General features: G+C 48.1%; 1 protein-coding gene across 16 annotated transcripts in view; it reads right to left on the reverse strand.

Moving 5' to 3' along the window:
* The window catches only part of FHOD3 (formin homology 2 domain containing 3), a 458,821-nt gene that overhangs the window by 44,595 nt on the left and 387,717 nt on the right, over positions 1-26,509 (reverse strand). For all 16 annotated transcript variants that reach the window (XM_059139157.1, XM_059139159.1, XM_059139160.1 and 13 more), the window contains 3 exons: positions 20,879-21,157; positions 12,469-13,349; positions 2,645-2,803 (listed from right to left, as the gene is read on the reverse strand). In XM_059139157.1, coding sequence (XP_058995140.1) covers positions 2,645-2,803; positions 12,469-13,349; positions 20,879-21,157 — 1,319 coding nt within the window. The remainder of the gene's footprint in view (positions 1-2,644; positions 2,804-12,468; positions 13,350-20,878; positions 21,158-26,509) is intronic.

The raw sequence follows: 26,509 nt of genomic DNA on the forward strand, positions 1-26,509 counted from the left end.
TCCTGCTCTAACCATTACACACATCGTCTACCTCCGGGGTAGGGGTGGGGGGGGTGGGGGCTGGTGCCCTATAGGTGGCGCTGTGAGGCCGACAGCTGGCCGCGGGAGTCTTCTCCCTAACCTTTCAGATTCCCTCTTGTTCTTTTTGTCACATGAGCCTGGGCCCTGACTGAAACTGGGACTCTCTCTCTTCATCTTAAAGATGGGGAACCTAATAGTTGTACCTCACGAGCATCTGTGTAGAGCACCTGGCCTGCGCCTGGCCCACAGGAAGAAAGCCACGGAAGTCACGTTTAGTGCCACGTTGTTGTTCCCATAGCCCTCAGTGGCACTACTATTGTTATCATTGCTCCTTCCTGGATCGAAAAGGTCCTCACTGGAAACCAGTCAGGAAAAAAAAGTAATCTGCGTTCTTCTAAAATCAAAGTAACTTATTGTATCTGAAACTTTCCCTACCCACAGAGCTACATTTCAAGAAAGAACAAAGGCAAAATCCAAAGGAATCAGTCTTTCCTGACAGACTTTCAAGTTCTTATGACAAGAAGGGGAAATATTTGTAACAGGGGAAGAGGTCATTTTCCCTTTCCATCAGGCTGGCTCTGGCTGTATTTGAAGCCTCTCTTTGTATGAATCTGAAGCTTTTGCAGTCTCCAAAGGACACTGCTAAGTCAACAGGACGGTTGGCACGTGTGCTAGGCCTTACCACGTAGCTCGTCCTGATGAAAGACATGTTGCACTGGGTTCTTCCGGCTGGCAGCTCCCACCTGCCTGGGGACCAGCCAAAGCTCTTCTCCTTCCTCACTTCTGTGGGGGCCCCAGAGAGGGACTGCCTCACACTGAGGCCTGGCCTGCTGCCTTCTCACTGTCTAGCAGCTGCCTCAGTGTTCCTCTCTGTACCTGCCTGCTATCACCGGCTCTCTCTTGCCTCAATCGGCCGCGTGCTCGCACTCCTCGGCTGCCCACCTAGGCAGATTCCCCTGCTCGGCTACCTGGCTGAACTCCAGGGCTCGGGGCTCAGTTTCCTTTCCAAGCAGAAAGCAGATGCATGTTCCTCCTTGTGCCTGGCTCCTGGAACAGGGTGAGTGTGTGTGTGTGTGTGTGTTTCTCAGAGTTGAGCAGTTCAGACCTCACAGTGGTTTTCTAGTGTTGCCAGAGGACTACAAAGCCGAGTGGTTAAAACAACAGAATCCTCTCAGTTTGAGAGACTACAAATCCGACATCACGGTGTCCGCAGGGTGGCGTTCTCTCCGAAGGCTCCCCTCACCTTTTCCTAGCTTCTGAAGTTGCAGGCAATCCTTGGGGTCCCTTGGCTTCTAAATGTATCAACTCCCATCTCTACCTCAGTCATCACATGGCAGTCTGTTCTATGTGTGTCCCTGTGTTCTGGTCTTCACAGGATGGCATTCCCCTCTCTGTTTCTCTGCCCAAACTTCCCTCTTCTTATATGGACATTAATTCCTGCAGTAGGACCAACCCTAATTGAACATGACATTATCTTGATTGCCTCTGCCAAGACCCTATTTCCAAATAAGGTCACATTTTGAGCTTGTGGGAGAACATGGATTTTGAAGGGAAACTACTAACCCAGGATAAGCCTCTAGGAGCACAGTTTTTCCTCCGGGGGCCTCTTCTTTCCAAAGTACAGAGGGATGCCTGACCTGCTGGGTTCAGACCCAGTTGGTCCCATGGGCTCCACTGCTCCTTCCCACACTTGGGACCATGGACCAGCCTTGTGCCATGGTCCTGGACCCTTCCTCTCTGAGGGGCTTGCTCTCCCTCTGCAGCCAGTCTTCACTGCTCCCGCCCATTCTCCAGTCCCACAGAGAACCCTGCACATGAATGAACCCCAACTATGAGAATGCTTTAAAGGGACCCCAGCCTCCTTGCCAACAGGAAGGACTGAGTGGGTGTCACCCAACACCACAAAGCAGTGTCCTCACAACCCCACGACAACCCAGTGAGCCCCAGGCTATACTGCCTATCCGGAGGAGCCTATGTGATGGGTCACTTGCACCACTCACTCTTCGTTATTAGACGAGGAGATTTAACTTGCCACACGCAGCCCACGGTGGACACAGAATGGGGCGTGGCAGAAGAACACCGAGCCCAGCAGGCCATGTGGTCTCAGCCAGTGACCCTCTCTCTCCAGCAACAGCTAATGGCGCAGGTGGCATGGCTCCTCCAGCTTATCAACCCACAAACTAGCTCTACATATCCCAATGAGCACTAAGAGAGAACCAAAGTCATTCACCAGGAGGTGAGCACACGTCGAAAGCCTTACTCGTGAAACTGTTCATTCAGCCCATTTGGTTGGAAATGACGTGGAAGAAGCCCCCACCAGCCCCACAGAAAGTTGTCCTCTCTTCTTCCACGCTGAGGTGGAAGCATGGTCAGAAGTCAGGCAGTAAATGAACCAGAGAGTGAGGCTCACTGAACTTCACAGGCCAAGTAGGGCTTCCCCCATGACCCAGAACTTTAAAAAAACAACAACAAAAAAGTGAGAATTTTTAACATTATTCAGAGTCTGGCTGAAATAGAAAAATGGCAAGCCACCCTGTGGAGAAAGTCATATTGGACACAGTAATGCTTTACATATGGGACACGTTAACAGAACACGAATAATGCTTCATAAAACTTCTCTTACCTCAATTCCTTCTTTGTTTAAGGCATATTCATCAAAATTCAAAATGGCTATTTTAATCGTTCTTGGAGGGGGCAGCACTGTCAGACCAATATTAATGGCATTGCTCCTCTTGGGGTCCAAGACGATGACCTCCTGCCTTTTTCCATCTGCAGCAGTTTTCTTGGTAATAAAATAAGGAGAATCCAAGATTAATGCGTCATCTTCAGTCTTTTCTGTGTTTCATTATTAAAAGCAAACTCACTACTTATTTAGAGATGAAAACAAATGGCCTCGATTCAGCTCAGGAAAGGACTGGCTACTGCTCAGCACAGAAGAAAGAGATCAAGGATTAGCTCTGAGAAGCCGCCAAGCATGGGTCAGCAATGGAACTTCGCGAGTCAGACACATTACAAAATAAAATTGATTTTCCTTCAATTGGGAAAAATGTGATATTTGGCAAGAAAAAAAAAACCTGTTTTTTTCCACAGAAACAGTGGAAACAAAACTAAAAACCTCTCAGTGCTCCTTTCTTGCAGGCTGCAAGGTGTCGGAATGTGCCTTGGTTGGCCCTAGCGCACATAGTATGAGCCCAGAGGTGGAGACCATCAGTATACATGCAGAGAAGAGTGATGAGGAGAATCCAGCGTCGTTGGCCAGTCAGCCCCTCTGCATCCTAGATGCATCGTCTCAAGGGTCTTCCCACCATTTCAACCTCCTGTGCCTCCACCTACAGAGCACCTGCCGAACTTAGACACCAGGTGGCTGCCCACTGGGTAGGTGAAGAAGAGCCTTCCAAGAAAGGGAAACCAAAGGGAAGCTGCTCATGAAGAATGAGGGGTGAACGGCACAGAGGCCAAAGAGGGGACAGGTGTCCTCATGAAGCCCTCATGTGTATGGCTCCCCTGCTGACCTGGGTGCTCCCTGGGCGGGGGAGGGTTGGCCCTGGGCTAGCACATGACCAGAGTCTAACGAGTCTGTGAGGTGGTAAAGCAACAAGTTCCGGGACCGAGATGACTAGGCCCTCCACGGTCTCCCCCCTCAGCTCTCCAGAAGTTAGGGGTGGGTGGCAATGGGGGCAAGGGAAGGGGATCCGGCTCAGCAGGCACCTGTTCATGCTCAGATTTCCCTTGAGACAAAACAGAGCCGGGAGGTATGTAACACGCCCAGGACGACAATGATGAATAAGGCACAGTGCGTCTCCTGAAGGCAAAGACCTGTTCAGCACGATGGCCAGTGTCCCCCCAATGGGAAAACGCGCAGCAGCAGGGTAACTACCTCACCTGGGGGAGGAGGGGGTCAGGGTCTGGACGGGCTGACACTTGAGCTGGGCCCTAAACAATGTATAGGACGGAGCTGGGAACTGGGGAGTGGAGATCAGGAGCGAAGAAAGAGGCTTTGTCTAGCTTGTTGGGAACTGCCAGGGATGAAGCTGGAGGCTCGAGGGCCACAGGCTGGGAACCTCAGGAGCCAGCTGCTCTAGTCTGTGGCACGCAGGCCACAGCGGCGCAGCTGATGCTGCTGACGGTCGGTCGGCTGTGCCGAGGCCCTTCCGACTGGCCGGGCCTGCGAGCGGCTGAGCTCTCTGGAGAAGCTGGCTTGCTCTAACACTGGAGGCTGGAACCTGGCAAGGAGAAATGGGCTGTAGCTCCTTACGTCCTCCTGAGCCCTTCCCAACTCAATTGCTAAAATTCTATTTTAAATCCCTAAATATGCATTTGGGGATAAATTAAAATTTCCTCACGAAGAAAAGAACTGAAAGCATCCCAGCTGTTCTGGGGCCTGGTGGCCAGGAGGAACAATTCTTGCAGGTGTGATCAGTTTTGAAGGCCCAGGGACATGTGGTGCAGAAGCATTCCCACTCCACAGGACAAACTGATCTTCTATGTATTTAATCAAGGAAGCTTATCAGGAGCCCCTGAAATTCAGTTTTGAATTTAAGATATTATTTTGTGTGTGGAAAGCAAAGAAGGAATGAGAAAAGGTTTGGCAAAATGCTGGATAGAGGCAACGAAGACGGATGCCAGGACAAGAGGCCTGGAGACCCATGGTAGACATTCTGTGAGCAGGAAGAATTGGTGCCACATGAGGAGGGCAGCAGGCATGGCAGGAGAAACAGGTACCTACAGCCAGGCTCCAGGACAGGAGGCATTCCTGGAAGGCAGGGATTCCCTGGGAATCATTAGCCCTTTAGCTCCTCATCTATATAGCCCCTCTCATTCCAAGAACCTGGAAAGATGCATGAGCAGACTCAGCCCAACCCAGCCTATGTGCAAATGAGAAAAAGATGCCCCCTCGGAGGAGACACAGTCCCAAGCAAACAGTCTCTCAAGCAAACAGCTTGAGAGAGAAGCACCACTCAGATTTCAGTTTCTCCCCATCAGTCAGCATTCACGTATGGCAAACCACCAACAGACACCTATGCGATGGTTCTGAGCCGGACACGTCCTGGCTCCCATTCCTAACAGAACTCAGTTTACACCCATGGACATGCCCACACACTCCCCTAAGAGTCAGGGAGCAGCAGAGCTGCCGAGGATCCTGAAATGACAGGGAGAGCTGGCCCCAAAGATTACCCCACGTGTTTTCAGAGCCCTTCGACCCACTTGGTGAAGGAAAGAATAAGAATTTAAGTAATATCTGAAACTGAATTTTTCAATCTCTGAATTTTATCCAAGAGGTGTTTTAAATGCTCTTCTTCAAAATTAAAACAGACTTCACTAGGCGCTGCTGAGCATGCAAGAGCCCCGGGGTCCATTCTGCCCAAGACAAAGGAGGGGTCATGTGAGGACCTCCGACTCTCTCCTTCCCTCCTACAATAACCTAGAGCAGCAACTTCAAGGGTGAACCAAAGTTCTCTGTGCCCGGGAGCACATGTCCGTATCTCAGGATCAGTAGTCATCGAGTCTGAGCCATCTCAATTGTCTTTCTGTGGTCAAAGCTCCAGAACAGCAAGAGTGACCTTCACAATGTCCTGCACATGGTCCTGTGACAGAGTACCTGTTTGCAGGGCTCTGTGTCTTAGAACAGATTGGTTCCAGAGAGTAGACCTCAACCCAGAAAGCTGACAACTAGGTAAATCGGGAACTGCCGGGAATGGTCAGAGCCCTCCCCCATGCCTTAGCAGCTAGCAACAACCACTTAAATTGATAACCTCCTTTATGCTTCTCAGAAACCCTTATGGCCTTGGGGGCTGCCCATATGAAACCTTTTCCTGGAAGGGCTCACTTCTGCCTTCCTGGAAGCCAGAACTTTAGTCGTCTTGCACAGCTTGGAAAAATGGAGTTGAATTGCTTTAGAGACCTCTTTCCTACCCCTTCCAAAAGGTCTCTCCTTGCCTTGACAGCATCTCTTTTCAAGGAGAGTAACCTCTTGTCTTACCAGTTTGGCCGTCTATACTGCGCTCCTTCCACCCGCCCCCACAATCTTCTTGGCTGAAGCAGTAACAAAAACAAACACAAGCCCTACATGGCATCCAAGCCTGAAGCATTTCCCCAGAGACAGTATTTCTGGAAAGGCAACTGTTGGCATGCTAGAGGATACCCAATAGTTGGGGTTCCAAAGGTGGTGCTCTCTTAGATGCTAAGCATTGCTGCCTGGTTCTGCTCAAGAGTTCAGGTAAACCAGGCTTTCTGGAAGCAAAGCAGAGCCTAGCTTCTTCCTGGGGTACTCCATACCCCTTAAAGAAGTTCCTATTTTCCCCTGAACCTTTCAGGACATATTTGGAGAAGTGCCACGTTTGGAGACAGCTCCACAGTGGTTTCCCCCACCCTGCCTCGCTACCACTCATCCAGAGTCTGCTGTTCCTGTTTTCACTTTCCACCAAGTCCTAGTCTAGCACACTGCTCCAGAGCCTGGACCCCCAGGAGCCTCCTTCCAGCAATCCTTTCCTCCCTGAGAGTTCTTGATATTTGGGAGGTGGAAGACAGAACTCTCCTAAGATGATGACCTTTTATCAAGAAATAGTAGAAATAAAATGGAATCCAAACATCACATGGACAGACTTGGGAGCCCTAAAAGTAGCTTCATCTGGGATCTGACCAATCGTGACTGGAAAGTCACTGGACCTCTCTGACCTTCAGTTTCCTCTCTGGCACATATCTCACAAGGTTTGCTATGAGAATAAATGAGACAAAGGATGTAGAGCAGCAAGAATAATGCCTACCTTATGGTGGGCACTACAGAAGCATTTGCCAGAACAATCAGAATAGTATTACTGGTATTAATACATATAAAGTCCTTATGACAATGCCTAGAACACAGTGCTTCCTTTTTTTTTTTTTTTTTTTTAAGGTTTTATTTATTTCTTTGTCAGAGAGAGAAAGCACAAGCAGAGGAAGCAGTGGGCAAAGGCTGAAGCAGTCTCCCCACTGAGCGAGGAGCCTGACTCGGGACTTGATCTCAGGACCCTGGAATCATGACCCCAGCCGAAGGCAGATGCTTAACTGACTGAGCCACCTAGGCATCCCAGAACATAGTGCTTTTTAAAATGATTTCTTAGCTATTTCACCAATCGTGGTTCTTTTTATTGTTTTTACTCTATTGACATCTTAAAAACATGTGGTCTACCAATGTATATTTTTCATGCCTAATGCATCTACCACGTTTATTGATCAAAGGCACCTACATAAATAGGACTGTCAGATCAGATCAGTGTCCCCACTCTGAAGAGTGACAATTCCAGAGGAAAGGGTAGAGACTCCATAGTCAATGTAGCCCATGGAGCTGCTTGCTGGGGACATGATCAACTTGCATGGGGCTTTGTGAATGAGTGAAAATAGCTTATGGGAGTTCATCAGAATCTATGCAGATCTCCAGGCACACTGAATCCCAGAAAATGAGTGCCCCTTCAGGGGTACTAAAGATTTTGCAAAAAAGAATGTAGAGAACATCACAGATTCTGTTTTTAACAGGATTATCATGGTGATTTCCACATGCCAAATTCCCTTCTGAAGCTAACAGACTAGTCTTCAGGACTAACACAAAGGGATGTTCCGGAGGAAGTACAGGAGAGTCTCCTTTTCCAGCAGACATGGCTGCCTCCATGACTGATGGCAGAATGGGTAAACATTTAGTCACTATCACTAGCTGGGAGAAATTCAACATCATGTATCTGAGGAGGAAAGAGGCCTGATAGATCTACAGACACTTTCTGAAGGAAAGCCAGAAAATGTAGGGTTTTTTTTAGACCAATGCTTTACCAACTGTGGGTACACAAAGAATCTTCAGTGGTACTTCTAAACATCAGTGACGCTTGGGTCCTATCCTCTAAGAGTCTGATCTCCTTGGTCTGGAGCAGGGCATAACGGGTCAAAAACATTAAATGATCTTTCATACAATCAGAGTTATTGATTTCAACTTTTGAGACAGCAATGTTGAGTAGAAAGGTATTCTTTCAAGAGGAATGCAATTTAAAAATAGGAACCAAAAGGCAAGAGATAAGAGGACATTTCTTAAAATAGAACAACAGTAACAGGGTCCTCCTGTCCATTCTAAAAATGTAACAAGGACTGGTCCTGCCATTTTTATGAATGATGCAGGATAAAGTCCTGACAGCTACAGACAACGCAGGAAGTTTTTATCAACGTTACAGTGAGACTGACATACCCAACAAATGCCAAGTTCACATCCCAGGGCAGGGAGCTAAGTGGACAGCTACAGAGAAAAAACAGTCTTTCCACACTCACGGGTAAGGAAGCATGGGAGGCTCTGGGGTTGGGTGCAGCTGACCCCTGAAGACATGGCCACACATTCTGCCACAGCTAACATCACACAACTACATCATGGGTGAGGCTCTTGGAAATAAAACAGACAATCTGGTTTCTCCTCTCCACACAGTCCTGGGGCTTCTGCCTGTGGCATACCATGATAAGGAGGACCAAGGTCCAGAGTAGGGCTCCAGTGAAGGCAGAAAATTCCTCATGAGGGGCAAATATGAAATGAAAAGCATGGGGGAAGGGGACAGGTGTGGAGGCATGCAATCTGGGCAGGTAAACAGCGTAGTTTCCAGTTGCCTAATGCTACCATGAAGAGTCACTCCTTTGAGTTTTTAAAGACTGATTTCACTAGAAATAAAGGACGCAACCTTTAAAGAGTGGATCTTCGGTGTATAGAACCTGTCACCCAATGGTGCTGTGACTGAACATAGGAACTGCACTCAGGATGTGATTTATTAGATGAATAGCCCTAAGCTGGAGAACACTCCCAAGAAATGCACAGCCTTTCAAAATGCTTCTCGGCTTCGCTGTCACAAACCCTGGTCTGGCTCAGCAAAGCATGGGCTCCGCGATGATAAATCATTCCTCCTCACTCCCCACTAACTGCCAAAAGAGTGACGCCAGAGGATATTTTCAAAACTGTCTGTTGAGAAAGTGACAATGACAATGAGGCCACGATACAGATGTCATAAAGATGGGACAACTGTGGAATTTTCCTAAGTCCTCTAACAAGGGAGACTGATACACATGGATGAGCATTAAGGCAACAACATCACCCAACCATGTCTAAATAAAGACTGAAAATCCCATAGTTCGGAATGGAGTTTCCGAGGAACTTGCCCGAATAGGCTTGCCTTATCATAAAGTTTTGGGAAAAAAAGTATTAGTTTCCCAGTTCTTCTGCAATAGTCATCTGAAGCTGAGACCAGCTGCAAAACAGCTGCATTTCCCATGGGAATGGAGTATGTGTATTACCCAAACCAGGAAACCCCTGGAGAGCAAGGAAGAGCTCTTAATACTCACACCAGGACAACAGGGACACACCTGGGCCAACCTTGACACACAATGTATGGTCAGCCCACTGAAGTCCCAATGTCGGGTTTTCTCTGTGCATGACGTTAAATAAAATAGCTTTTCCGTATGTCCTGAACTAGAATACAGGGTAGGAAAACTTGACTCTCTTCCCAGGAGAATAAAACTGAGTGGGGTAGGGGGTGGGGGTATCAACATGGAGAATGGTGGTGTGTGCGTGTTGAGGGGGGTGGGATCAATGACCTCCTCGTTGGTGTCTGATTTTTTGCTTTAAATCAGTGGGGTGCAGCTTTGGTTGAGTCCCTAGGGAGCTTTTAAAAATAACCCAAGCTAGGGCTCACCCCAGACCAAATAAACCATCATTCTCTGAATTTTCTTAACAAGTCCATGCTAATCGTTTCTGATCTACTTTAAAATGCCAGGGTAAATAAAGTTGAAAAAATTTCTTCAAACCTATTTTGGAGCTCCCTCCCCATGATAAACCTAATGAGCCCAAGGGAGTAAGACAGGAGGGAGTCCCCAGAAGAGGAGACCAAGTCTCTTCCTTCTGTTTCCTATCCCACTCCACACATGTCTGGGTCTGTCTGTAACTTAGGATCTAAAAACTGCCTTTTGGGAGCAGGAGGGGCTTTGCTACTCTTGATTGGGCACACGGGTTGAAGACCACTTCCTGGGGCTTCCTCAGGATGACAGCAGATCCACAGAGGTATCTCCCCTTACCTCCAGGGCTTTCTGCCCTGACATCCTTCTCTGAGGTCACTCCTATGATCTCCTCTGTGATTTGCCACACCTTAGCCCAGCAATAGAAGCACAACATGATGAAATGTAGCACAAGAATTCTGCTTTTCTCCACAGAAAATAATTAAAGTCATCTTACTAAAAAGCTATATATATTTTGTGCTGAGAGAGAAAAATGGCTCTAGTTCCAAAAACTATTTGGAAAGGAAACACAAAAGCATATTTTTCTGTTCTTATTTCCACTAAGTGGTCACCCAGCCTTGGATCTGGAACAGGAGTCTTTATTTTGGAGGCGACCCGGATGTCATGAGCATGTTCCAGAACTCTGGTCTGGTGTAAGTTTTCTGACAAAACCCCAAACCGATTCCCTTTGCTCGGTGTTGGCTTGTGAAGTCTATTCCGTTTTATTTGTGTTGCTCGCTATTGTGTTTAATGAAGAACTTCTCATGAGCCAGAATTCGGAAGTGGCTGTTTACAGCTGTGTTTTATGAAAATCACAGTAGAGAATTAGAAACAGAAATAAAATTGGTTATATTTGCTTTACTAACCTACACTTAAGGGATTCAACTCTCCACTGTGATGTATCTTATTCCTAATGTGCATTTTCACCTTCTGTGACATTTGTGAATTAGTTCCTGCTCACATTTCTTATCTGTGCCCACACCCCTGGCCCCACCCAGAGAGCAAAGGTATGGTTTTTCTAGGTCCCATGGAAGAACATAGTTGAATCCATTTGGTAAATTTTTCAATATACTATTACGTTTCTCTTATGCTCTCACCTTATAAAAACCAGGCAAACATTTGTCCTTCCGCCATGCAATAAAGTATTTTATGAGGTCACCACCTGCTTCAAGCCAGAATGGAACTTTGGGCTACTGAGCGGGCACTGACCAGACTCTTGTCACCAACCAGAGTAGAGCCAAGAGAAGGAGGGAGGCAAGTGGACTGCCCATTTGGGGTTTTCTCAGTGAAGCTTTTAATCTTGCTATTTCCTTTGTAAAAATGAAGTCAGAAGTAACTTCACTGCCAAAGTGCTACTCCCTTGTCTTCCTCCCACCCGTGTCAAGGGCCAGCCACCTACAGGGGCTGAGCACCCAGGGGAAGCCCGGAGGGGACACCAGCCAGAGGAGCCCACGTGGGAGGTGGCGGCCGAGGGAGACCAGCCAACTAGATCAGTGGGTTGGAGGGTGGTGAGAGCAGGCCCTGGGGAACTCTGGGCCACCAAAGACTGCTACTGGAACCAGCCAGGCCTGTCTTGTCCCAAATGCCAGAACTGCACTGGAAGAACTCAAGGGGGCGTGGTGGCAGGCTCAGCACCACATGTCCCCAGTCCCGGCAAAGTCAGGACACAGACACCCAGAGCGGGTTCCCAACCTCACGTTCCCCGATGTCATTTCTGAGAGAGGACAAAAGGGGGTCTACTTTCTGCTAAAGGAGAGCACTGACGGGACAAGCTTCGCTGTGCTGGATCCTAGCTGTTTGGCTTTATAAGCAGGAGGAAGCTTTCATTCTGACTCAGGGCCGGGGGTCAGGGTGGGGGGGCGGGATTCCTGAGGCTGGAATAGTTTAGATTCACATCCTTGCTGAGACTGGGCAGAAATCCACACCAGGGTAAAGGCCAACTTGGGAAAAGCAGCCCTACCTGTTCCACACCCCACCCCCCAGCAACCCCGCACTGCCCCTGCCACCCCCAGCACTGACACTGCCCCCTGGCTCCCTGTCTAAAGGGCACTCTTATCCTGAAGTTGATTTGATCTTTTTGATTCAGAATTGGTACTCGACTGGCAGATGGGGGAGCCCGGCTCAGGTAGCTTTACACTCACCCCAAACGCTGATAAATGCAACAACACACACAGCTAAAACTAACCCGCGGTAAATTCTCGCAGATAAATCTGCAGACTCTAAATTACTGTGTGGTTCCAGATGAGGTTCCAACCATCACCAGCACCCACTATAATCAACGGAAAAGTAAGCAGACCCAGGGATAAAGTTCGTGCGTTAGATAAATGTGCAAGACTGCTTTCCTCTTGTTGACATCAGCGTCTATGGTTGGGCTATGCCAATACTCCCTGGCGATTCTTTCTGCCTTTTCCCCTGGGTGATTTGGTTCTTTGAAAGCTACTTTGCCTAAGGGTGTTAGGAGGCTGCCCTCTGCCTTAGCCAGTTAAGGTCCTGCACGCGGTAGCTTGTGTCTAGAACAGGGCACAGACTAGTCTCTGAAAGGTCAGACTGTTACACGAACCGCCTCTTTTACCACGGAGCCAAAGCAGCACGAAGCAATTTTTACACACCACAGACCTCTCACTCCTACCCAACAGTGGAGCTCTGCAAATCAAGAAGCCCTTGGGATGCCAGCGGTACCTTGGAGACGGCCAGTTCCTTTGACTTAGACTCAAACAGGTGCTCCAGCCTGGACGTGTCCACCTTGATGGGTTCCAGTTTCGACCACAGGAATTCTCGGCAACGTCGGTTGTTCTTACACGGCCACTCGAAGGGCCGCACTTCGTTCCAGAAGAGACGGATGGTCTTCTTTTTCTTCGTGAATGCCGGCTGACCCCGGGGGACCTGGGGCCACCCTAAGCCCTGAGGAGCATTGAATACTGGAGGAGGAGCCAATAAATTACCGGGGACTGGAGGGGGAGGCACGCTGTCCAGCAGGGGCGGCGGGGGCGGGGGCGGCAAACCCAGAAAGGTGGGCGGGGGTGGGGGCGGCGGCCCCGGGGCCTCCCTGGGACCCAGGTCCACGTCCAGGACGTCCACGTCGTCCTCCTCCCCCAGGTCGGTGAAATCCATGTCTTGGATTCGGAGCTCCCTCGGGTTGGCCATGAGCTGGTCCCAGATGTAGTCAGATTCCGTCTTCGGCTGCGCGGAGGCTTTCTCGGGGACCTTGTCATTCGGCTCGGCGTCAGGGGAGACGGAGACCCTCCCTAGGTCTCCGCTATTGAACTTCTCAGCGAAGGCTTTCACGCTGCCCCGATTGTCCAGACAGCCAACGTCCACCCTCCTGACGCTGTCATCCGGGGCCAGAGAGTTGGCCTGCAGAGTGGATATCCTGCTAGCCAGGCTGGCCACCGCCTCGGCACCCGGCTCAGTCCTCCCGCTCTCGCCCTCCCCCTTCTCCTCGTCATCCGTGGGCTTTCTGTTATGGGCATACAGCATGTCCAGCATGAAGCGTTTGTTGGTGAGGATGTCGCCGCACTGTTCATTTACACCGGCATCCTGAACACCCGCGGACCACAAACCTGAAAGCGTACAGGAGGAGGGAGAGAAAGTGAGCAAGCGGCAGGTGTCTCAGTCTCATGAGAAACCAGTTAGGGAACGGGGAAGCCTTACACACAGAGTGACTTCAGACAAGACACTGAAATAAAGCGACTGAAGGGGAAGGTGGTCCAGCTCACAGGGTGCTCCCGACCAGAAAGAGAGGCTGCATCAGAGTCTCAATGACCTGCCCCAGGACTCAAGACCCTTGTAGGCAGGACACTGTTCTCAGCAACCACCGTGGCTCAGGGGAGTATTTTCCTGCCTACCCAGGACAGTGGGTCCGGACCCACCCAGCCATGGGTAACTAGGGGCCTTCTGTCCTAACTAGATGCAGGGAGGCAAGGAAGATGCTCCCTCTCCCACCATAGGACAGGTATTGGGAAGGCTGGAGAGTGAGGTCTGTTTCCACATCTGTGTCAGTTCAGCTCATGTGCCTGGGGAAGCTCACCAAACATGTCCAGTCCGACCATAAGTCCGTGGTCACCGGTGTTCAGGAAACCCTTAAGCCTGCCTGGCAGCCTCATCCACGACCTCTTCTGGGGGACTCTTCCCACCAGCCCTCCCTCTGCTAACCTTCCCACCATCTCATCTGCACATAGCCTTGCTTCTAGTTCAGCAGCTCAACAGAAGAAGTCAGCGGAGATCTTGCAGGGTCTCACCCCGCCTCCCCTGCTCCTGCACCTGAACCCCAACCACAGCCTCCCTCCTGTGACTACCGACAAACCATCCCCCTTAGCAGGGGCAACCACTCCACGTGCACCTCTGGAAGCCGTTCCAGCAGTTCTCTGTCCTGCATTTCCCATGCTCCGCCTACTAGAACTTCCTGCTGGCCTGGTAACATGGTATAATTTCACCCATCTTAAAAAAGCAAACAAAATGCAACTCCACTTAGCCCTCCAGCTATAATCCAACTTTTCTCCTTTCAAGTAAAGCTGCTTATCAGAGATATTTCACTCACTGCTCCAATTTTTCTCCTTATTCTCTCTCTTGAACCCTGTCTAATGAAGTTTTTGCTCTCAGCACCTGTCAAAGCTGCTCCTTCCCAGGTGGTTGAAGACTTTGATGCTGCACTAGACCCAGCAGCTCACTCCCTCCTTATGCCTTCACTTGGCTTCTGGAACATTGTATTCACCTGCTCTACTGCCTTTCCTCTGACTTCTCTTTCTCCGTCTCCTATGCCAGTTCCTCCTTATCTTTACCCTTTAAATGTCCTTGGCCCTCTTATATCCTGATACACTTAGTTACCATCCCATCCAGTCTTCGGGCTTTAGGTGCCATGTCTGCCCTCATCCACACCACGCCCCCCTTAACCTGCTTCTCCTGCAGTCCTTTCCTGTTTCAGACAGGGCAACTTTCATCATTCATCTTGAGACTGGTTCCAAAAATCTCAGTCCTTGGACTCCTCCTGTTCTTTTATGCACACCTTCTAACACAGCAGGGTGTCCTATTAGCTAAAGCTTCATGTCATATCCAGAATCTGCCCACTTTCATCACGTGCCCTGCCGTGGCCCTGGTCTGAGCCAGCATGGTTCCTTGCCTACAACACTGCAGAGATGTCCCCTTGCTGGTCCCAGCTTCCACACATGTCCCTCTAGAGTCAGTTCTTGACAGCAATGCCATGTGTTAAAACGTCCGATCAGATCTTTCTGCTCAAAGACTTCTAAAACTGCTACATTCTGCCAAGAAAAAAACCAGTGACCTTTCAATATTCCCAAACCCTGTGTGAACCCACCTTAATTTTCATACCTCTTTAGCTATAGTAGCTGCTTGACATTCTTAGACCTCACCGGGCATGATCTGGCCTCAGGGCCTTTGCCCATCCCAGGACAAACTGCACCCACGTAACCACACAATTTGTTTCTCAATCTCCTTTTAGGACTTTGCTCAAATAGCACCTTCTCAATGAAGTCTTCCCCAACCACCTTATTTAAAATTGTGCAACACTCCCTCCCTCTCCCCAATGCCATTTTTCACTCTTTCGAGCATTCATCACAAGAGTACTTTAGGGGCGCCTGAATGGCTCAGTGGGTTAAACCTCTGCCTTTGGCTCAGGTCATGATCTCAGGGTCCTGGGATCAAGCCCCACATTGGGCTCTCTGCTCAGCAGGGAGCCTGCTTCCTCCCTCTCTACCTGCCTCTCTGCCTACTTGTGATCTCTCTGTCAAATAAACTAAAAAAAAAAAAAAAAAAGTACTTTACTGCCTCATCTTCCACGCATTTCCCTTATTTATTTTATTGCTGCCTTTGTCCTACCACTGGAATGATTACAAGTACTTGTTAAACTGTCCTCTTTGTTGGCATGTAAACTCTACAGGAGCGGGATTGGGTTTTGTGGTTGCTCTTGTTCATTGTGGTACTCCCAGCCTTGAGGATGAATCAATGAATGGTCAGGAAAGTTACTCTTCTGAGTTTGCTTCCTAAGGGCCAGCAGGGCTGTCTGGCGGGCATTCAGAATGTGAGTTCTATGGTATACCCAAGGCCTTTATTCGTGTTGGGGAATGGCAAGGGCCTAGGCCACCGACATGCACATCAGGAGCTTTTGTTCCACCGAAGGAGAATGGCCCGATCAAACATGCTGGGAGGGACACTGTTCTCTCCCACAGGGCCCTGCCTTGATCTTACAGGAGGCATTACTGGGGAGGCACAAAGGTCCCCTGGTGTTCTCCTTCCTCTGTAGCTTTGTCTTCTGTTCAGCAGTGACCTAACCTCACCAAAGGACCCATAACCAGAACAAGGAGCTCTTGAAGCCTCTCACAAGTGTTTCAAAGCACACACCTAGGAGACAACCCCCATCAAAGAGGGAGAAGATGGCATTTGAGGATATGATGGGAAAATCTAGGTATCTAGAGTCCCCACAACTGGCCAGACAGCCCTGTAAATGGGAAGACTGCTTTGAGATCAGCAAGCTGCAGCACATAAAGTGGCTGAGTCTCTCTCCTTCTCCATGTACTGGGAAATGTTACATTTTCTTATTTTGTCAACAAGGAAAAGGATACAATTGGAATATTTTAAATGCTGGGTTTCTCCCTTACTCTCTTTACTCACTTAGGTCTTCTTGCATCATTATGTAGTGTATGCTACACTATGTAGGCTTCTTTGTCTCTATTAATTTCCTTTGCTTTGAAGTCTACCTTATCTGATATTAATGCAGTCTTTCCTGCTTTCTTTGATTAATGGTAGCATGGTATATCTTTTCCCAACTTTTAACTTTCCGTCTGCCTGTGGCCTTATGTTTAAAAGAAGTTTTGTATACATTTATATTTTTATCTGCAAATCTCCATCTTTTAATTTAAAGTAATTATTGGGGTACCTGGCTGGCTCAGTTGGTAGAACATGTGACTCTCAATCTTGAGGTTGTGGGTCTGAGCCCTGCATTAGGCGTAGAGACTACTTTAAAAAACTGAGGTAGTTATTACGTTAGGGCTTCAGTCGGCCTCTTTATTTTATTTTTTTTTTTTTTGTTCTCTTTGTTTTGGTGCCTGTTTCTTCTTTTTTGGTCTCAAGTGGGTTACCTGAATATTCTTTAAAATTTCAATTCGATTTTTACTGTTTTTGAGTCCACTGTTTCATATAATCTTCTTAGCAGTTGCTCTAGGAATTACAATATGAACACTAACTTCTCCATGGGCTGGTACTGAAACTCTACTATTCTGAAGCATAGAACCCTTCCTTCCATTAGATCCTTTGACTCTCCTTACTTTAAAAACAGAATTGTCCTAAGTATTTCCTCTACATACTTGAGCACAAGACATCACATTCTAATTTTTGTTTCTACCATCACATAAGATTTAAGAAAATTGTTGAGGCAAAAGACAGTCTTTGTTATTTACTATTTTTACCTATTCCATTGTTCAGTTTTTTCCGAAATTCCTAGCCGCCTGCTGTCATCATTCGCTTTCTGTTCAAGAACATCCTTTGGCCGTTCTTAAAGTGGCCAGCTAGCGGCAAATTCTCTTAGTTTTTCTTTAACTGAGAATGTCCTCATTTTCTCTTCATTCTTAAAGGCTAATTTTGCTGGATCTAGAATTCAGATTGATAATTCTAGTCTTTCATCACTTGACAAATGCTGTGGCCCTTTCTTCTCGCCCCCATGTTTCAGATGAAACATTTGAATTGGTGGTCTTCTATAGATAATGCACCGTTTCTTCCTACTCCCTTTCAAGATTTTTTATTTTTGGTCTTTAATTTTTAGAACTGGTGTGAATTTCTTTGGCTTTATCCCCATTAGGATTTGCTTAGCTTCTTAAATCTGGAGGTTTACACCTTTTGTCAAATTTGGGAAAATTTCAGTCTTTATTTCTTAGATGTTTTTCCAGCCCTGCAGGCTTTCTCCTCTCCCGCTCAGACTCCAATGAAATGAATGTTAGTTCTGTTGATATAGTCTCACAGGTCCCTGAAGCTCGGTTCATTCTCTAGTCTGTTTTTGCCCTTTGTTATTCAGATTTGGTCATTTCTACTGATCAGTTTTCAACTGCACAGGTTATTTCCTTTACTGTCTCCAATCTACTACAGAGCCTAACAAATATTTTATTTTGGTCATTTTATTTTTCAGTTCTGTAATTTCTCTTTGGTTCTTTTTTATATCTTTCTTTCTTTTTGCTAAGATATTTTATTTCTTTCATGTGTTTGCTGAATGTTTGGAACTGTTCACGAAAGCATTATTATGATGGCTGCCTTCAAAGCCTTGTCAGATAATTCCAACATCTGGCTCATTCTGGTGTTGGCATTGGCTTCTTGTCTTTCCCATTCAAGTTGTGAGTGCCCTAGTTCTTGAAATGATGAGAGATTTTAGAGTATATCCTGGATATTTTGGGGATTATTTGCTAGACTTTGGATCATACTTACTCTTCTCTTTCAGCAGGCACTCGCTGTGTTTAGATGTGGTGGACAGGTCTTAGTGGGGGTAGATGTTCAGCTCCTTACCGCATCTTACTGTCACCACCGCAGCAAGAGGGCTGACTTGCCCTCACTAAAGATGGCCAGGTTGGGGGTGCAGCAGCCCCTTGTCCTCTTCTACTGCCTCCTTAAGTCTCTCTTCTTCTGGGTGAAGGTGTAAACTCAGATCTCTAGAAGATCCCACTGACACTATCTTAATGGGGAACTGGGATGCCACTGTAGGTGATAGAATATCAGTTCCCCATTAGGCCAGAACTACGCCAGCAAGGAAATGAGATAGCACTACTGGCTTCTGTTGGGCAGGGGACAGAGAACTAGCTCCATCCTGAGTCTCACTGGCACTAGACAGTTGGAAGGAGGGGAGAATGGGAACCATATAACTCTTGTTTCCATGGAGGGCAGGTTGTAGAAGATTACTTCCTGTTTGGTCCCACTGAAACTACTAGGTAGTGGAGGAGTAGGACAATAGCAGATTTCCCATTAGTGCTTGTCTAGGGTAGGGCATGTATTAACAGCCAAAATGATGTTCTGCTCTGTTAGGCAATCCTTTTCCCAATTCTTTGGCTATGAGAATAGGATTTACTTAGAGCTTCACTGCCATGTCATTAATGTCCAAAGGTCCCTAGACAGTCTGCCTTCTTTCTGCTTTTCAGAGTCTTCCTACAACTGATTGTTCTGCTATGCACAGGGTGTTCCCATTTTGGTTGTGAGAGGAAGGAACTGGGAACAATAGAGCTCCTCCATCTTAGGCAGATGTCTCTTCATTCAATTAATCATCAGTGGTTTTTTTGAGCCTCTACTATGTACTAGTCCTAAAGCTAGGAAGTGAGGACTCATAATGAACAAGACAGACATCCCCATCCTCACAAAGCTTACATTCAAGTGGCGGTAAAGGACACTTATACAAGGCATGACAGAAAAGTGTAACAAATGCTACAATAACTCCTCTCACACTAATGCCATGGAGAGGAACACATGAAACAAAAAGAAAGCCACCCAAGCAGAAAAAGTTGAGACTCTTTCAAGCCCTACAGAATAATTTCTGAGTAATGGATACAATCATTAGGATTGTTGTGATTGCTTCTGTGATTTGAGAACACTTTCAAAGGCAAGAGATATGATGACAGAGCTGCCCGACTTCTCCGCTGCTCCTGGTGCCTGGGAACAGTGGGATTTTCTAGGAACTAAGAAGCTACAACAAACAGACATGATCACATCTCTTAATAGCACCAGACTGAAGCAGAATAAAATCACTGCAAAGCCTTAATTCCTGAGTCAATAGTCTTGGACACCACCAGCTTTTGGTAGAAAATCAATGGTTCTTCACTGGGAGTAGAGTCTCCATTTTTGGAAAGTTGCCCTTATTTGGAAAAATATTGGACAAGCTGATCCAAGAAAGTTCTGTTCCTTGGCTTCTTTTCACTAACCCAACTTGTTGATATGTCTTAGGCTTTGCTAAACCCAGTGATGATGAATAATTTCTACAGCTATTTATAATAAAACATGATTTAAGATGAAACTGATCAAGAAGACTTCCCCGACCCGACCCCCTGTACTGTGACCCTAATCACATTAAATGTGAATACTAACAAGCAGGATTTGGGAGACTAATTGCCATCTGACTTTGAAAGAAAATTAAATAAATATCCATATATGTAATACCTTCTAACACATACATCTTCAACCAAACAGACACGAGATTTTCAATGCAATTATTACTAAAAATATAAACTAATAAAGTCTTTCAGTTCTTCTTCAATGCATCATAATGACCAGAAATTTAAAGAATAAAACTTATTAATATATTATTAATAATATTATTAATATATAATAATATATAATATTATTAATATATTATGAATATAGCTGGTGAAAACTCAGGTATCAACTAGAACTAAGCCATTGATTGATAGGTCTCATGGCAGGCATGAGTTCCCAGTGAGGATTAACAGTCCATTTGGTGTCTCAGCATAAAATTATCACTACACAGATGAACTGATTGAATATCAGCTGTAATGCCCAAAAGATCAAATTTCATAAAGAAAAGCAAAGACTTCTAACAAAAGATTGGCTCTGAGCATATTGTGGAAAGTTCTTTCAATTATGTATATTCCACTAGAGAACATCAAACTGACTTCAGCACACTTTGAACTGCCACTTTTTAGAAGTACTCATTCAATTCATTTTAACCAATCTGCTCTGGTCTGAAATGTCCATCATGATGGCTTAGCACACGTCACTGCAGAAACTTTCAAGGGAGCAGACAGCAACATGACATATGTCTCAATTTAACTTAGAACAAAAGCTACATTTACTATGAACAAGCAATTAGAAGGAAATGAGGAAGGTCTCTTTTGGGGCTTATTTTTCAAGAAGAGTCCTTGGCTATCCTCATTATTGGACCCTTTTCCCACCTGTCAAAGTGAGCATGGCATAGGGCATGGGGCCACCTCCCCATGGGGCAGGAAGCTGAGGGCTGGCCACACCCCTCACCTCCAGACACCAGGTGACATAGCCCATTGAGTGAGCTGAGCCAGCAGGGTCACCTCAGTGGCCAACAAACCAAGTCCCCCACCCAGGGTTCCCTGGAACGTATTCACTGGGGCTGTATTACCAGTTCCCTTGTCCCTGGAGAGCTTGTCCTCCTTCTCCTCCCTCTCTAACGTGCTGCTGGAGGACGAGATGCTGGAGGCCGAGCAGTTGTCCTTCTCGTTCACCTCCTCACTCTGCCTCTCTTTCTCACTGAGGGAGGCTCGCTCTTCTGGCTCTTGCTCCAGGGCTCGCTCCACTTCGCTCTCTGCTCCCACGCAGGCTCGGGCTACTTCTGGGCTGGCCTCATCGGTATCCTGCCCCACTTCTGCCTCTGGTCCAGGCTCAGGATCCCCAACACTCGCTGGTGGAGACAACAACAATGGAGATTATAATCACAACAGGAATTTCTTGGGAATGTCAAGGGAGGTGTGAAAGGAGACAGGAGGTTGATTTCTTTTTCTAGATTTTTCTAGAATATTGTTAGTGGTGGGCAGATGTCTAAAGGTGATCCCCAGGATTCCCGTCTCCTGGTCATTCAGTCAAACCCTCTTCTAGGCACTGCTGGGAGGGGACATGCAGCTGACGGTGGAGTCTCGAGTCACTTGACTCTAAGATGTGGCGATTATCCAGGTGGCCTGAGACAATCTGGTGACACTTCGAAAAGCACAGTGTTTTCTGATGGACCATAAAAAACAAAGTCAAAGGGGTACCTGGGTGGCTCAGTAGATTAAAGCCTCTACCTTCAGCTCAGGTCATGATCCCAGGGTCCTGGGATCGAGCCCCACATCGGGCTCTCTGCTCAGCGGGGAGCCTGTTTCCCCTTCTCTCTCTGCCTGCCTCTCTGCCTACTTGTGATCTCTGTCTGTCAAATAAATAAATAAATAAAATCTTTAAAAAAACCCCAAAAACAAAAAACAAAAGTCAGAGAGGTAAGAAGCATGTGGCTTTAAAGATGGGGGTGGGGATGTGATGTGACAGACAAGAAACATGAGTGGCCACTAGCTGTAGAGAGCAATTCCTGGCCAACATAAAATAAAAAACAGGAACTTTGGGCCCGAGAGCACAAGAAACCAAATTCTGCCAACAACCTAAATGAACCGGAGGTGGATTTTTCCCAGGGCCTCCCAGTAAGGGACAGGCCAGCCACAGCTTGAGTGGGGCTTCATGAGCCCCAGCACTGAGAACAAGTTGAACTCTGCTGGACTTCTGACCAACGGAAACTGTGAGATAATGAATGGGTTTAATTTGAATTGCTGTTTGTGGTAATTTGTTATGCACCAGGAGCAGCCCTGTGTTTTATTGGTGGCCAAACCAATGAGGACTGACGCCCTTCGCTTGAATTAGGTTTACTCGTAATTTGATTAGCCCATGATTTGGAAAGTTGTTCGGGAGAATCTCTCATGGGCACAGAACTATTTATGAACCTATCAGGACTGGAGATTTGATGCTTGTAGCAAGGTATGATGTTCCCATTCCCGTGTGGGACATCCTCTAGGGAATAGGACAGTGGCATAGTATGGCTTTGCATGGTTTTCCTGAGCAAAATTCTCAGCTATGCACTATATAGGAGTAGCTAAATGACAGAGAACACAAGAAGTTCTGAGCCAGCTGCCACATGTGAAGTCCAGAGGGAGACAGGTCACTCTTGAGAGTGTGACCCTCAGGGATGGGCAAAACCACATTGCTGGAATCGGGACAGTGTATCCCAAGAGTATGTGCTCAAGCCCCAAGCATATGCTACACAAATATAGAAATTCAGCGGGATCTGCACAGGACAGGACTGTAAGGAACCTGCCCAGACCTCAGAAGACCCCAGGAGAACAAGCAGATCAGGGCACTCCCTCCGTGGAGGAGACCTGCTGGCTCAGGTGAGTGGGGGCAGCTGGCAGTGGAATTTGCAGAACAGAGCTCCCAGCAGGCCAGGCGGTGCCATTCCTCTGGGAGAGGACTGCTCAGGCCTCACTGGGCAGGGAGCCCAGCTGCTTCCCAGCCAGAAGTCATTCTGCCAGGACTCCCTGGGTCCTTTCCCCCACCCCTTATCTGCTCTCAGGCTGCCTTCCTCTGAGAAAGAGGGAATTGGGGAAAGTGCAACATCAGCTTCTCCTTATGTCCTTGGGCAACTTCCAGCCACCAAAGGAAGAATGACTCCTCCAGGAGAGTCTCTCCAGTGTCCTTCAGGTAGGAACTGAGTGTAGAGGTCAGAAAGCCTCTCCTTCCTGCCTGCTCGAGGCTTCGTGACAGGTTGTATATTTTCTAGTCTAGTATGGGAACCTGCTTCCCAGGGAGACTGGAGGAAGCAGGCCGGGGCAGCAAAGGCCCTCCGCTATCTACTGGCTGTCCCTGCTGGCTGTCCCCAAGAACTGGTGATATGAGGGTTTCCAGGCCAAATTGCGCTCCCTGGTAGCAGCAGGAGGAAGCCAAAGGGCATACACCTTGAGCTCACCTACCAAAGCATGGTACTGGTGGACCCTCTTCCTCAAAAACAAAGACCGAACTGAGTACAGGGTAAGTGTGAATACAACCTCGGGAAAAATGCCCTTTGGTATTAAAGGAGATTTTCTGGTGATTTCTTCTTCCTCTGATAATGAAGTATTTATTGAGGAGCTACAAACACCCCTTCCTTTATGAGTACAGCAGAAGCGTCATGTTACCAATACCACCGTCATTCTTGGGTTGACAGAAGGCATATGTCCTCGCACACACTCACATCAGAAATAGCCACATCAAAACCCAAATGTGTTTCCAACCGTCTAGCATGTGGCAGGCATTTGAGTTTTAACTGGTCAGCATATGGTGAACACCAGCTAGGGTGCCTCCATGTGGCTTTGTCTGTGATGGAGAGATGGGTGTGGTGGGTTGCCAGAAGCCTGTGTCTACTCTCCATCCCCAGGAGAATGGGCCCACGAAGTAGGAAAGACCCACGTGTGGTGGCGGTTTGACTTCAGCCCACGTGCACACCGCCATCCTGTTTCCTTCCACCAAAGCAGCAACTCTGGCCCCTGAGGAGCACAGGTGCTACCGGTAACAGTCACGCATGTGCCAGAGAGCCACCCAGTCTTGTGACTAAAACACTCAGAAACCTCAGCCCCCCATGGAGTCATTTCTGTGTGTGAGCCGCACCGTCTGGTTTCTCCATGTCCTGCTGCTGGGGAGGCGGCTGTCTCCTAAACCGCCCTGACCAGAATGCAGACTCAGCACCACCAGGCCCGACTGCAAATCTGTGGCACTGAGGTTGTCCTAGCGATGGACAAATAATAGTAACATACATGTGAGTCGAGCAAAACCAGCATAGCTAGAGGGAGGCGGTGCAAGAGCAAACACATGTGGCTCCTTCCTGACGACACCTGTCCCGCACACGCCAGGCAGCACCCCTGTCATTGACAGAACACACATCCCGGCTTTTTGAGGGCTCGCTCCTCAGCTAGGGAAAAGGGACATAAAAACCCATCCATGGGGATCATAGTCCTATGTCGCTGGTCATACAAGAGAGGGTACTGGATAACAAGTGACAGGAGGTCACTGGAAGGAGCAGCCAGGACCATGGCACAGCCCTTTTGCAGCTGCATTAACCGAACACAGGAATGACAAGGCAAAAATCCCTGAGGGCTGAGACCTGACCTTCCTCCAGTGTCCGCGAGCCCCCAGCGTGGTATCAGGGCAACATCTACTCAGAAAGTCTTCGCTGATGTCCAGGAAGCTGGGACTGCACCCCAAGTTCCAGAACATTTCTGTTCCCCTCTCCCATTCTCCCTCAAAAGGTCCTCTTCTCATGGCCCCTCCACATACACCCCTCCATTCCTTGAGTCACTACCCTCTGCCAGGTTGCCCTGCTCTGAGCAGACAGGGGAAAAAGTATCATCTCCCTTCACAGAGTGCCCAGGAAGCAGGACGACCGTATCTTATGAGTCTTCAGGAACAGCCCTAAGACAGCTAAGACACTTGTCAACACCTAGGGGTGGAAACTGCTCACAACTTCCCCCAACTGCCAGCCCTCATATTTAATGAACCTTTCTGTGGCCCAATAACAGTGTTGGTGGTGAAAGACACAGGGATACATGAGTGACACAAGCGACAGACCCAGTGCTTGTCATCATAGGGATTATAGAGGAGCAAAGAGCCCATACGTGCCTGGCCATGGCCTTTGCATGGCAAAGGTGGGGGAGCCCTATCGCCAATGAACATGGGAATCTCAGCCCCTTGGCTCACCCTGACACAGTTAAACGTGTCTATCCATATGACAATGCTCTAAAAGCAAAAGCATCGTGGCCAGTGGTAGGGGTTGCGGGGGGGAGGGTATGACAAGGGACTTTAGCAATGCCTGAGAACGAAGGTAAGTTACTGTGCCAAAGTGACATTTAAGCAGGGTTTCCAAGGAGAAAATGAGTTGAGAGGGGCAAGAGTGGACGTGAGAACGTTCTGGGCAGAGAGAGGAGCATGTGCAGAGACGAAGAGACAGGGCATGCTGGAGGAACGCAAGCTGCGTGCACCAGAGCTCTGGCTGTGGGCCTTGCAGGGCGGGGTGAGGACCCGGGATGTCACCCTGAGGGCGGCGATGGCTGCTGTAGGTAGGGACAGGCAAGCAACTCTTGCTACTGAGATGGCTGGCACATGGCTGGGGCTATGGGAGAAGTGCCTCACTTGTGTGGGGTGCACAGCCCAGGAAGCAAGCCCTGCAGACAGAGACTGAGTCGGGAGAGATGAATGCCAGACACTGGAGCTCAACACACGATGATGATTAAAAACATGGCGCCAACGGGAAGCTGTTCCAATCCAGAGAGTCCTTGGTGGAGGTAGACTGTCAGCATCTGAGGAGAGCATGGGGTGTTGTCTCCCTCTGAGGACTGCAACTGAGCACCCCTCACTTCATGTCTCCTAAATGAGCACAACAACACCTCTGTAGGGAGGCTCCTCATGCTGCCGTCAGAGAGCAAGGCTGGGGAGGGAAGAGTGCAGGCCACGGTGCCGAGCAGGGCACCCACACCCAAGCGCACGCCTCTAAGGACCTTGAAGCCCTGCCTTTGGTGCAGGTTCAGAAGTGACCACAATTAACTAAACCTGCAAGTCAGGAGCTGCCAGCCACCCCCCAAACCCAGCTTTTCCATCACCAGCCATGCCCGCCCATCACCTTGGACAGAGGAAGGACGTAAGGGCCTGCCTGATCTCTGGGCCTGCACTTAAGGGAAGAGGAGTTGCGAGAAGTTCCTGGGCCAGGGGCCAGGTAGTCCTTCTTCCTGCAGGAGGCATGAGTACAGAAAGGAGGACATGGCAAGAAATGCCTGGCGGCATAAAAGGCATCCAAAACCAGGACCTGTCTTCCTGGACCACATCCTAAGCGAGCAGACTGATGGGATCCCAGCATTGCCAGAATGCACTTAGCAAAGGCCAGAAAAATGTATTTGGCCAGAACCTGCACTGACCTGATTCAAGGGGCTTTAAACTAAATTTTAAGGTTGGAGTGCAGAGAGGAGAAAAAGGAGAAAGAAATCAAAATTAAACTGCATAAAGGGATGTAGAAATGGATAATCTAGGTAACGTGAAAGAAATCACTGAAAGGAAGAGTTCCACAGTCTATTCAGAAAGAAGTAACAAGGAGACTGGTTGTCGCCATATTGGGGATGGGCCTGTAACCCAAACATGGCCATAGAGGGGAATGCTTTATCCAAAGAAAACAGACTTTTCAGGACAGAGAGGCTGGACGTGGGATCAGGATGGG

This window comes from Mustela lutreola, chromosome 11, assembly GCF_030435805.1.
Source record: "Mustela lutreola isolate mMusLut2 chromosome 11, mMusLut2.pri, whole genome shotgun sequence".
Lineage (NCBI taxonomy): Eukaryota > Metazoa > Chordata > Mammalia > Carnivora > Mustelidae > Mustela > Mustela lutreola.